Below are 12,576 nucleotides of genomic sequence, written 5' to 3'. Positions count from 1 at the left end.
CGGACCCTTTTCTTATCTCCTTGGTTATTAATAATAATTTATTTCGAACAATTGTCTCGATCTTGTTGAACTTGCAACCCCTATCACGGTTCCAGGAGCTGGGGGTCCAGCTCATCCTGAGGGGCTCACGTTTCTTATCCCAGCTTTAACCCTTTTAGCATCTGGAGGTGCTCTGTATATCAGCCCCCAAATGTTAGTAGTTCACAACAAAAATTAATTAGTAAGACAGGCAAAAAAGGGGAGTAGAAGGTGGCCATGAAAAAAGTCCTTATGAAACACACTCCCTTCGGTTTTAGAGATAATTTTGGAGGGCTGAAATGTGGGATGAAAGTTTTCTTCTGTTAAGATGGAAGCAAAAAAATTTGGCTTCACTATTTCATATGGCCAATCCATATGGTGTGATGATCGTGTGATACTGGTGACTTGTTCTCTGATTGGCTGGATCACTTAGCCAAAAAGAATAATCCTTTAAAAAAATATACTCAAAGCAGTTACCAAGAGGAGGTTAATCAATGAAAGAGAGCCTTCCAGAACCTCACTAAAATTAAGTGTTTAAAGCAGGACATTAGCCCATTAAAAAGCAGGGCTATGGGTCCTCCTTTCCAGAAACAGCTCTACTAAAGGTAAGGTCCTACGCAAATTCACTCCCATAATATTCACTGTATGTGTGCTTACGTGTGTTTTAAATTGCGTTTCTAAACCACCCAATAGTCAAAACTCCCTGTGTGCTTCCCAACACAACCACAAAATACACCATAAGACACAGTATGAAAGTTTAATGTGTTAAAACATCAGTATAAAAGAAAAGCAAAAACCAAACTAGTGGCAATGCTAATAGTACTTCAATTACAGCAACAGATTTAAAACAAAGCTAACACGTCGGGGAGAATACGGAGACCTTCATCGTGGTCCAGAAGGAGCACAATGCCATGCAAGGTACCAGGATTGCACCTCTGAGCAGCTCGTTCTGCAGTGAGGGTGCCATCACGGAAAAGCCTCTTGACCTCACTTCCTTCAGCAGAATTTCTGAGGAAGGTCTTGGGTTCTGGGCAAGTATTTATGAGAAAAGGTGATCAGGCAACCTGCTCCCAAACAGTCCAGGGCTTTGAATGCTAATACCAGTTCTTTGACTGGGACCCAAACATGCAGTGGCAGCCAGTACAGATGGGGAAGTAGCGGTACAGTAGGATCGAATTAGCCACTCTCCATTCGCAGTCTTGCAGCTCTGTTTTCGGCTAGCTGGACATTTTCAAAAGCAGTCCCACTGCAGTAATCCAGATCAGGGTTCTTCCATCTCACAACGTATTTCAGGAAACTCATCACAGCTTTCTGAGATTTCCTAAGATTGCTCTCTTGCAAAGGCGCAAGGCTTGTAACAGCCTGTCCTGTGGAAATCGCATGTCCCAATTTCATACGATGCTCTCAGTGGAGTTTGTTTTCACACAAAAAAACCGTGGTTTCAAGTGGTGTGGGCAGGGGAGGAAGCGACTAGATTTCACAGTACTTAATATGTATTGCAAACGAGAATGCGAACTTCCCACAAAAGGCAGAGAAGATGAGAAGGACATGAAAATTCCCCGAAGCAAGTGGTGTTTCTTTGGCTGGGGATGCCAGCAGAAGCAAGTTGGTCCCTGTGTGGTAAACTGACTCCCAAGCTCTGCCACTTTTGCTGGGGAACTTTGCCAAGAAGATCCATTTTTCTTTGCAAAATCAGCCACAGCAGGTAAGCACCGAGATGGAGTTCAGAAGCCCCTCAGCCCTTCGCCACAGGGTCCCTTGCAGTATAAACAACCTAAAATGAAATGTGCTGAAATGTCCCATTTCCAAGTCCCTTCATGGACTTTGAAAGCACATCTGATCCCACATGTTATAAGGAGGGAGGAGAACATTAGAAACTTCGAGTATAAGCAATTGTCCATTTTCCCTCGGCTAATTTTGACTGTCCCCGTGACTACAGGGCAACTAACACTTTCTGTTTTGAAGGCCTGAGATATTTCTGAAGTTGGCACTGTGAGAAGTGAAGCGAGCTGGATTTTTCTGCTCTTCCTCATTCGCTATGAAAGTTAATATGAAGTTTGGGTCCCTTGCAACCCTCCTTTTCTGTCTTGGCATGGGTGAGTGGGGGATGCATTGGTCTATGGGGGGGTGTCTGTGTTGTGAGGAAGCAGGGGAAGGGTTTGATCCACCGTGAACATCTCTGGTGCAAGCCCTACTAGCATCAGTGATGCTTGTCTGTTTGCACTATGGAAGATTCGTAGCTAAATATGTTTCTAGTCCTCTTCATTTGTTGGAAAATATGGGCTTTAGCAGTGCTTTACCTACATGGAGGTAGAGGAGTTCCTTTCCTTTTGTGATTAGTTTGACATTCTGTATGCCCTGACAAGAAAACAAGTCCCACTCAGTGGTGACTCTTACTTCTTGGAAAACATATACAGGTTTGCATTGCTGGTTGCTTAGTTATGTGACTGCAGGAGAGGTGATTTTCTGGTTGACGTGCAGGGAAGGGGATGGGGATGTTTTTGGGTGTGTTGGGAAGTCTTGATGGCAGCCACAACATGGATCACCGGGTTCAGTCAGGAAAGACCCCTTTTGCCTTGAACCTCAGCAGTTTTATTGGAAGATCACCCAGGCCCCCTGCAGTTACGTACGACAGTGTGCTACCGGCTTCTCACGGCCACCTACAAATTCACAGCCCACGTACAGACACTTTTACAACCCGCTAGTCACATACACCAATACAGAGTGTTAAGTTTCCAGATAATCTTGGTACAATAGCATCCTGATGCCTTTAGGCATGACATAATGTCCTAAACCGGTCAGAAATGCTGGTAACAACAGTATGGAAAACATCACTGATTGCTTTATTGACCTGTCAATTGAGTAGACCTCTTTGCAGCTTGGATCCTGTTTGAACATGCCAATGTGTCCGATGGAGGAACCGTTCAGGAAATCTGGGTTGGCAACTCCACTGTGCAGGTGCTTGCGTCTGTGGGACGAGATGCTTAGGTGGGGCCATTCAGAAACAGATGGACACCATTGTTTCAGCTTTTCTGCAGCTGATGAGCACACGGGCGCTTCCTCACTTGTAGTGTTCGCCTCCAGCAGCTTCTCAGTCCAGCTGCGAATGCTATCTTCTTAAAGTAACAGCAGCACTAAACAGCGACCTGGCTTGGCATGCTGGTGCCCTCTGAGAATGGGGTGCAGCTTTGATTTCATAAGACAAAGGCACATCTAAGCAACCCTTTCCTGCCAGGATTTATCTGCATTTCCCAACAGTTGTCATTAAGAGCTCCTCTTGCTTCTCCCTTTCCTCATAATTAGAGCACTTTGGATTTATTTATTTATTTAAAGTTTTTATATGCCGTCCCCTTGCTACATAGCCTCGGGATGGCTCACAGAAATAAATAAAACAATAACAATTACATTTAAAACCTGGAAACACACTGGCTGCACAATTAAAATATATACATATTAAACATTATTAAAATGCTGTTTGAATAAAAAGGTCTTGGCCTGGCGCTGAAAAATAAATCACGATTTAGCTTGTCGTGATAAGGAAAGGGTGAGTGAAAAGTATTTCTCCTTTCTGAATTGGAGATGGGATCATGGGTGTTCCTGTGGAGCCTGTGCAGACCCTTATACGAAGCCCCTTCTTGCATTCAGCTGATGCAAGGCCACGGGCTTTCGCTGACTCTGTCTGCATGTCCTCCTCTAGCCAACAGCCTGCGATGCAAGAGGTGTGTGAACAGGATAGGAAAGTGCACGGAGACCGACGTGGAGGTCTGCAAGCCTCAGCAAGACTCGTGCTTCTTTGAGATCAAGGATGTTCACTATTGTAAGTGCTGCGTGTCATCAGCAGCCTTTGGAAGGGTGGGAGTCCCTTGGCAGGAGTCAGCGGTCGTCCCTGCATCTGCACCAAGGTCAAAGCTGCATTTCCTGGGGCCACAGTCCAGCCTTCCGAGGTCCTTCATCATGTTTCCCTCCTTTTCCAAATGCTGGCATCTCTCCCTTGTGGTGTAGCTACTGGCAGGAAAAGTTTAAGCTACAACGTGCCGGTATTTTTACTAATTTGGCCTCCCTCTGTTGACTTTCTGCTCACCCATTTTGGCCTTCAGTCCCTCCACGCCTGCAATCCGGCTGCCGAGAGCATCTTCAGCGTTGAATTCAGCCCCTGGCACATTCATGGATGCCTCTCTAGCTCATGGCTGGGGCCATATGCCCTGCTGGGTCAGACAGACCAGTGGCCTAACTCAGTGTGGGGCAAGATCGTGATTGCTGAGATAGGATGGGGTCGACTTGCAAAGGGTTTTGCCAAAAGCAGCACCATGTCCTTGGAATTCAAGCCTTCTCCTTTCCAGGTAGAAGCACAAGCTCAGATTTCCTTCACCTTTGCCAGCTACCAGGGTTGGTACCAGAGACTGAAACGATCAGCGGCTCCGGCCCATGGGACGAAAGAGGCACTAATCCCCACGGACCGATTTATCCATTCAAATTCGCATACCGTCCAATAGCTGGTGCTGTCTGGGCAGTTCATAGCAGCACAGAAAAATACAATATAAAAATACAAACACCATTACAAATTCACAAAAGGTTATCACGTACAGTTTTCATTACATATTAAAAAGCATATAAACATTTACAGTGCTTATACGAATTAATCAGACAATCCATGCAAGCACCTAACCAAGCCCCAGTAAGTGAATTACATGCCCTGCCATAGAGGACAGTCTTTCCCTGGTGCTGCACAGGCCTCAGCGGGGAGGGAATTCCATAATGTGGGGCCAGCAGTAAGAAGGCCCTTCTCCTGGTTGCCCCCAACCGAGTCTCCCTTTGGCGGGGCAGGGGGGGCAGGCCCCAGAGCTTGACTGGGTTGTGGTGGGGAGAGGTCCTCCATCAGATAGAGAGGTCTCAAGCTGTTTAGGGCTTTATAGGTCAAGCCCAACGCCTTTCATGCGCTCTAAAGTCTCTCTCTCCCCCTCCCCATCTTTAAAGGACCTTCCCTTCCAAGAGCACCCCTTGAAAAATTTCTGTGGGGAGGGGAGAGAATGCAGGTGGGGAGATCCGTGCAGCAGGGGGCAGGCGGTGAGGCACACGTGTCAAAGGGGAGCCCCATGCTTGGGCCTGGGATGTAGCGGGGTGCTTGCACCCTGATTCCAGAGGGGCAGCAGAGGGGTGGGGCAGGGGGCCACCCAGAGATCTCGGGCTCCGAGTGAGAGATTCAGGACTGTGGCCCTAGTGACCCCCCCCCCCCGGGGTGGCTGCATTTGATCCATCAAATATTCCTCTCTAACCCCTAGTCCCCAGCCTTCAAAGGTGACTCACCAGGCAGCAGAAGGCCTCAGCTGGGCTTGTTTGCTGCCCAGAGGCAATGCCTCCTCTTTCTGGTTCTCCCTGCAGTGATGGCGAGGACAGTGAAGCGGGGATGTGGAACCTCGGAGAGCTGCCGGCGCTATCATGACGGGAACGTGGGATTGCTCTCCAGGACGTTACACTGCTGCTCCACGGATCTGTGTGAGCCGCTGCTCTATCCTGGTATGCAGAAAAGAATGGCAGTGGATGTATCTGGGTGCGGTGTGTGTGTGATGATGCCCTGCATTTGTCGGTGAGTTCCGAATCATGTGGACCTGCAACGTCTCAGCAGAAGCATCTGCATTGACCAAAGGCAGCTCCTTGGAAATAGATAGTCTGTGCCACAGCGGTCCAGTAAAGCAAATCAGGTGCCAAAAATCGCAAGGGAGAGCTGCAACAAAATATTGCAGTGTGTGGAGTGCTTCCGTTTGAGGTTTTGCTCAAGCCAGCCGCACCCTTTTCTAGGAGACTCCATTCTGTCCCCCACCTGCACCTCTTGGCTTTCCAAACAAGAGGCAAAGGGAAGGCTTCATCCAGCTGAAATGTAACCTGCAGCTTGGCTCCAGACGCGCAAACCTTCCTGCAGAGAAGCTGAAAGTGCTAGTTTGACCTTGGAGCTCCAGCAAAGAAAAAGAAAGATGTATCTGGACCCTGCTGGATTACTCTCCTCATTCTCAGGTTTCCTTAATGTCGCAAACAAAACAAAAGCTTTGTTAATTCCCTCAGTCACTTTCTTGCACAAGGAAAATCCCAGTTGCCCTGCTGCTTCCGAGCTCCAGAACTGCATATCTCCACGCTGCCCTTCCCTGCACCACCACAGAGGGCAAAATAAAATTCTCTCTTGTTATTAGTTGGGTGAAATTCTCATTTGCAGTTTAAACATCATTTTCCTGCTATTGGCAAAGTTACATCAGGGAAGCTCAGTTTCACTCTGAAACTAGAATGCTGCCAGTCTTAGGTTTGAGAGCAATTCTGCAATTCCTGTTTACATTTTAAAAGAGAGCAAGCTAGCAAGGAACTGGCAGCTAAGAAGGGAGACCACTCGCCCTCTGATGAAGAGGGGAAGGAGGTTGGATTCCTGTTCAGGGTAAGCTCTTTGGAATGAACAGGAACACGAGGCAGTGTGGTATAGTGGTTAAGAGTGTGAGTCTGGGACTCAGGCAATCTGAGTTTTAGTCCCTGCTCAGCCATGGAGCCAACTGGGTGACTTTGGGCCAGTCCCAAACTCTCAGCCCAGCCCACCTCATGGCATGGTCATTGCGGAGAATGACGTGAACGGCTTTGAGTTCTTTAAAAGAAAAAAACAGGATATAAATCTGATAAATTGTTCATTCATTCACTGGTACACATCTCTCTATTAATGACTCCTTTGCTTTCGTTCATGGCTTGGTTTATTTCAAAATGCTTTTTCAGAGTCCTTTTTCAACCCTAGGGGAATTCAGTGATGAACCAAGCTGCTCGTTTAAGGCTCTCTCATGTTGTCCGAAAGTCCACAGGGCCAGGAAAGAAGTTTGGGCTGGTCTCTCATGGTCAGTCATGATTTTGTGCAGCATCATGAACAACCAGGTGTTGGTCAATTGTCAAGAAGATTCATCTAGCAATATTGCAAGGTTCAGGTGCTGCGTGAAGCAATGCCAGGCCTGTAATGTGAGGTATCTTTGATGGTCCGGCCACTCCCTGTTCCCTGTCTGAATTTGGGACTGAAAGCCCAAGGGAAAAAGTGGGTGCATGGAAGGGCTGCGTCTTAGCTTCCAATTTCTTGGCTTTGTGGAAGTTGAGCGGACATGATAGTCTTCGGTCTGTTCTTAAATGAGTGAGTTTTTCTGATACCTGACTAAACGCTCTAAACCAAAAGCAAGTTGGCCAACTTTTGCCCAGCAACATCTGCCAGCATAACTGACTAAGAATTTGATAATTTCGTTCTTTCCTCCCACCACCCCTCTGTTTCCAACAGCCAATTTTAGCGGATCCCCAAATGGCGTGACCTGCCAGAGCTGCATTGGGGACAAAGACGACTGTGGCCAGAACGCTCCTTCGGAGCCGTGTTACGATTCCAGGAACCGGTGTGTGCAGATTTCTCAGCAGTTCCTGCCAGGTATTGCACAGTGCATGTTCATGCGCTTGGGCAAGATGATTCTACAGAAGCACGGCAGGCACGGGGGGTTGTGTGAGAAACCGTCGCTGCCTGGGCCACGCCTCAGGGATCATCCATGCAAAGAGATGAGCTTCAAGATGGGTCTTATCTTATGGCAACGAGGGAAGCACATCTGAGGGGGATGCTGCAACTCGGAATGCTTTTTGTGAACCTCCAGAGCGTGTGGTACCCCCAGAGGTGCTTTCTCAGATAATTACAGAGGTCAGACCGGGAGATAAGGAGCGAGAAAGCCGCCAGGATAAGCTGGTCCCAAGTTGCTTAGGGCTTTATGTGGCTGAGAGTGTGGTCTGTAGGTGCAGAAGGTTCCCATTGTGCTGAAGCTAAGCAAGTCTAGGGCTGGCCTGAGTGTGGAGGGGAGACCACCCGGGAGATGCATGGTGCCACCTCGAGTTCCACAGTGGGAGGCAGGTGTAGCTGGCATACCAGCCGAAGCTGTGAAAAGGCACCTCTTTCCCAGAAAGCCAATGCCTTAGCAGTACTGAAGAGTCCAGCGGGGAAGAAAGTAGCAACCTCATTCAAGTTCCTGCAAACAACTTAGAGTAACAACGGAGCAATGACTGCATTTTGAAACACACATCCACATACCCTCTGGAAAAGCTCTGGTTCGGATTTAGTGAAATAGTAAATGTACTTATTTATTTATTTAGGGAACTTCTATGCTGCCCCATTCGCCGAAGCCTCGGGGCGGCTCACAAGCATAAATAAATAACATCCTATAAAACAATATAATTTAACAGTATAAATTAAGTTGCCCTGGCCAAAGAATAAAATAAATAAATAATACTAACAATTAAAATCACGTTTGAATAAAAGGGTCTTGGCCTGGCGCCAAAAAACAAATAATGACGGCGCCAGGTGAACCTCTCTGGGGAGCGCATGCCATACATGGGGCGCCACCGCAGAGAAGGCCCTCCTCCGGGTACTCACCCTCCTGATGTCTTTCACGGAGGGCTCCCGGAGGAGGGCCTCTCCCGCTGATCTCAAGGGGCGGGAGGGCATGTATGAAGCGCTCCTCCAGGTAACTTAAAGTAGAGATAGATGTGAACCAGAGGAAGACGGCACAAAACCTTTTGGGCTGACCTTCCAAACACGGTTGCTCTGTAACACTTGATGCTTGCCTTCCCCAGATGAACAGCTGGAGCGCATCATTAAGGGCTGTGGAAACGCTTCCTTTACGAGTGTGGTGGCGGCGTACCAAATCGGCAAGGATTTTGCATATGTTGACCAAAGGGTTTGCACTAATTCCAACTGTAACAATGGAAATTTTACAGGTAATTACTATAGTACTGCACTGATGGACCGATCGAGGTGCAGAAACAGCTGGGTTTGCCATCCCTACACCAAATGATTCCCACTGGATAATCAGAATGTGATAACATTCATAATTGAAGGCACAGTCCATGGGGAAGGACCCAGGCCAAGCCCCGTCGAAACAAATGGGCACAGCAGGAAGGCATTTGAACTGTCTCTGCCTTCCCCAACCTAGTGCCCTCTAGATGCGTTGGGCGAGGGATGATGAGACTTGTAGCCCAACGCACCTGGGCACCAGCCAGGTGGGGAAGGTGCTCCACCAAATGCTACTTAGCTTCCATTTTCAGCAGTTGCAGCCGATAGAAAAGACCGTCCTGCTAGAGGCTCTTTCTGGTTTGCTCTGCAGCTCTAACTCCCGGTCGGAGTAACGGATTGCAATGCTATACCTGTCGGGAGACGGGGAAAGGGGAGTGTGACCCCAAGAGACTGGAGCTTTTGAACTGCATGGGAATTATGGATCGATGCCTGCATGTCATTACCAACGGTAAGGAAGGGCCCAGGAAAACCTGAGCCGACTTAAAAGACAGCAGTGCCCCTGTAACTCAAAGAGGTCCAGCTGCAATTCACCTTTTGGCTCCCAGGTTAGGCCCCCAGTGTGTCCTGCTAGAGTGCTATTAACATCTTGTGCTCTTGGGGTTCGGCTCCCTGAAAGACCGCCTTCTCTGAGCCCTCCCTGTTTGCAGGAACTTCTGAAGAGCTGCAGCGTTTGAGCTGCCATCTGGAGAAGTGCATTGCTGTAAATAGCCAGAAGTGTGGCTTCTAGAGGAAGAGAGGTATTACTGCCATTCTGTACGACTCTGGTGTGCCTGCTGCTGGAGTATCATGTTCAATTCTGGGCCCCTCGTTACGAGAGGGGCATAGCAAGGTTGGAGTCAGTGCAGTGAAGGGCCACTAGGATGGTGGCTGGTTTGCAGGGGAAGCCGTATGAGGGGAGACTGAGGGAGCTGGGTCTTTCCAGCCTGGAGAGGAGGAGACTCTGAGGGGACCTGTTAGTGATGTACAGGTAACGTGAGGGGGTGCCACGCGGAGGTGGGACACGACCCATGCATTTTTCCACTGCAGTGGAGGGCAGGACATGTTCCAATGGAGCAAAGCTCAGGGAACCAAGATTTAGGGTGGATGCCAGGAAGTGCTTCCTGACAGTTAGGACCCTGAGGAATGGGCTTCCACGGGAGGTGGCTGAAGCCCCACTGGTGAGGGTGTTTAAGGATAGGCTGGACATGCACATGGTAGGCATGTCATGAGTGGAGCTGGCTGGAGCCGGGGGTCAGACTAGTTGGCTCAGGAGGCCCCTTCTGACACACACTGTTTCTCTGTTTCTGTTTCTAAATTACTTTTGTTATTTTCCCCTGGCAAAACATACAGTGAAACCCAGTGATTCATTCCTAAGCAATCCATGCAGTGACTAAATGAAAACAGGATGCTGCTGTCCAATAAAATGAAGCCTTAAAATCAAAGGAAGAAGCAGCTCTTTAATATACGAGATCTTTTCCCAGAGTAGCTTAAGAGGCAAGTGGGTCGAGTGTTCCACAAAGGCAGTTGCTTAATTTCTGGGGCTCTTTCGCCGCCTAGCGCTCCTTCGGTAGAATGCGCTGCGGGCTCACTTTGAAGGCAGCGCCACAAATCTGACTCTATGCTGTTTTTCCAGAAAACAGGGACTCTCCTGTGACTATCCTGAAGGGCTGTGCGACAGAGAGCACATGCACAAGGCACCTGGACTTGGGTCTGATGAGGCAGAAGGCCCATGCAGCGTGCTGCAAAGATTCCCTCTGCAACCGGGCGGGATGCCCTGTCCCGGAGCTGCGAGCTATGGGGACGGCTTTCGCCTTGTGGCTCGCACTGATCGCATGGGCATATCAGTAGGACAAACCCTTGCAGGAGAGGCATGACCTTTTGGTGAAGGCTGGTGTCTGCGCTGATGGTTCGCTTTTCTCGCAGCTGCAATCCAAACTCAGCTCCTGCATCTGCTCCGAGGAACATTTATTTTACAGCACCCCTTTTTCTTTCTTCTGTTTTCATGCACAACATTCATATGAGCCACACCATCTAGCGAGTGAGGCTGCCATGCTGCCACATCGACAATGCAAAGCCCAATTTTCTGCGAGAGTCTCTCTTCCCTGCAGGGGTCAGTGAAAAGCGCCTGACTGATGCTGAGGAATGCAAATCCAAAGCCCGGCAATACCTTTACTAGGACTGATCAAATATGTGCGAAATGGTGGGCAAACTTTCAAGGGTTTCCTCACTGGATTAGATATTTCTGAAAGCCAGGTTGGGGGGCGGGGAGGGGCGGCAACAAGAGGAAAGGCCGGTGATGCTGAAAGTATGAAGTCTGCATGGGAAAAAGCTTAAGATGGAGTACAGGAATGTAATTTAATCAACTTCATTTAATTTAGGGACTTAAATGGATTAGACTTGGGAGTCCCTAATCTTGGTGGATACATGGCACATCTGGGAATTTGAACAACTGCACCACCACAGAATTCCTAATCTGTGGAATGCTGCCCTGAGATCTGCCGCCAGGATCTACGGATCTTAGGCTGTGTGTTTGTTTCACTCCTTTTGGGCACTGCAATAGCTCTTTTATAAGGGATTGCCTAATTCTGCTAAATGCTGAGCTAATGCAGCGAAAGAAGAAGCTAATGCTTCTTTTAAACATATATTTTGGAAACGTCAAGAAGTTGCTTCTTTTTGAGAGGGGGCTATTACATGGATAAATTTTGTACTGGAACAGTCTTTAATATTCATTGATGTGCACCCTGTTTTAAAGTTTTTATCTGCTTCATGGAAATTAATAAAAGGCAAGGGAAGTGGATTCTCCTTGCTCTTTTGGGCAGCAAAAAGACTGATATGACAACATTGGAAGATAAATACCTGCCTCCTATAATGCATTGGATTTGAGGATCTTGTGGCATATGCTATATAAGAATGGTTCCAAGCTAGTGGGGTCACCCCATGAGGAAGATTGGCAGAAGACACAAGACGGGGAAAAGGAGTCCTTTTTTTACACAGCACTTAGTTAAACTGTGCCATTCATTTCCACAAGATGTGATGATGTCCAGCAAAGCTCTCGATCCAAGAGCATCTTTAAAGAGGCTTAATTTTGGCTCTTGGGTTTGCCAGTCGAGGTCAATTGAGTTGTGATGGATGGTCACCTGATTGAAGGAGAACCGTGTGCATGAGGGAGAGGGAAGCACTGCAAACACGGTAACAGGGCAGATTTGGCTCAAGCGAGGCCCAGCTTCGTGGCGGTGAGGAAGGAGAATGCCCAGCAAAGCAGCAGACCCTCCAAGCGACATCAGCCAGAGGTGGATTCTGATGGGAAGAACCTCCGCGACCTAATCAGAACTGGGTTTGGGGAAGAAAGCCAAGGAAGACAGGCCGTTCCAAAGGGACGGCAGGTGTCCGAGAGAACAGCGACAGCTCTTGCGCAATTACGTTAAACGGCATTGAATGCAAGTCTCCCTGGGGGTCCTTCAGGACTGAAAAGTGGAATTGCAATTATGATCGTCACAAGGAAGCGTAAATTGGGTGGCAGATGACCATTTCCCCCCTAGAACTGAGGGCAACTGGAAAGCAGGATCATGGCAGCCTGCGGTGTGTAGTTTCATCCTCTGTACAAGCTGGTTTGGCAGGATTTTGTCTTGCTCTGAAATCTTCACAACCTGTTTTACTAGACACAAGGATGAGCATAATAATTATGCGTGTGCTCCATGGGAAGTGAAACCTGCCCTAAATAGCTGGCCTAGCCCATCGTTTTTGGC

At 48.3% G+C, this 12,576-nt stretch overlaps 1 protein-coding gene across 3 annotated transcripts; it reads left to right on the top strand.

Annotated features, from left to right (window-relative positions):
* The first annotated feature begins 43 nt into the window (after window positions 1-43).
* On the top strand, window positions 44-12,569 carry LOC123025779 (urokinase plasminogen activator surface receptor-like). 3 transcript variants are annotated; one of them, XM_044434780.1, is made up of 8 exons: window positions 44-1,723; window positions 1,984-2,114; window positions 3,716-3,835; window positions 5,398-5,532; window positions 7,304-7,444; window positions 8,632-8,775; window positions 9,162-9,299; window positions 10,464-12,569. In XM_044434780.1, the coding sequence occupies exons 2-8, from the start codon at window positions 2,057-2,059 to the stop codon at window positions 10,676-10,678; spliced, it is 951 nt and encodes a 316-aa protein (XP_044290715.1). In that variant the 5' UTR covers window positions 44-1,723; window positions 1,984-2,056; the 3' UTR covers window positions 10,679-12,569. The 3 variants fall into 3 exon arrangements, with proteins under 3 accessions (XP_044290715.1, XP_044290716.1, XP_044290714.1); XM_044434781.1 differs by lacking the exons at window positions 44-1,723; window positions 1,984-2,114; window positions 10,464-12,569 and adding an exon at window positions 9,499-9,588 and having other exon boundaries at window positions 3,467-3,835; XM_044434779.1 differs by lacking the exons at window positions 44-1,723; window positions 1,984-2,114 and having other exon boundaries at window positions 3,469-3,835.
* Window positions 12,570-12,576: the final 7 nt, after the last annotated feature.

This window comes from Varanus komodoensis, unplaced genomic scaffold (genome assembly GCF_004798865.1).
Source record: "Varanus komodoensis strain SLA01 unplaced genomic scaffold, ASM479886v1 scaffold29_1, whole genome shotgun sequence".
Lineage (NCBI taxonomy): Eukaryota > Metazoa > Chordata > Lepidosauria > Squamata > Varanidae > Varanus > Varanus komodoensis.
Note: the sequence above shows the minus strand (reverse complement) of the source record. Positions and strands in the feature narration are given on the sequence as shown.

Bases quoted from the DNA above. Each gene is read 5' to 3' on its own strand.
- LOC123025779 (XM_044434779.1), top strand. From the start codon at position 3,598: ATGGGATCATGGGTGTTCCTGTGGAGCCTGTGCAGACCCTTATACGAA. The intron at 8,776-9,161 runs GTAATTACTATA...TTTGCTCTGCAG, and splicing joins TAACAATGGAAATTTTACAG to CTCTAACTCCCGGTCGGAGT. The intron at 9,300-10,463 runs GTAAGGAAGGGC...CTGTTTTTCCAG, and splicing joins CCTGCATGTCATTACCAACG to AAAACAGGGACTCTCCTGTG.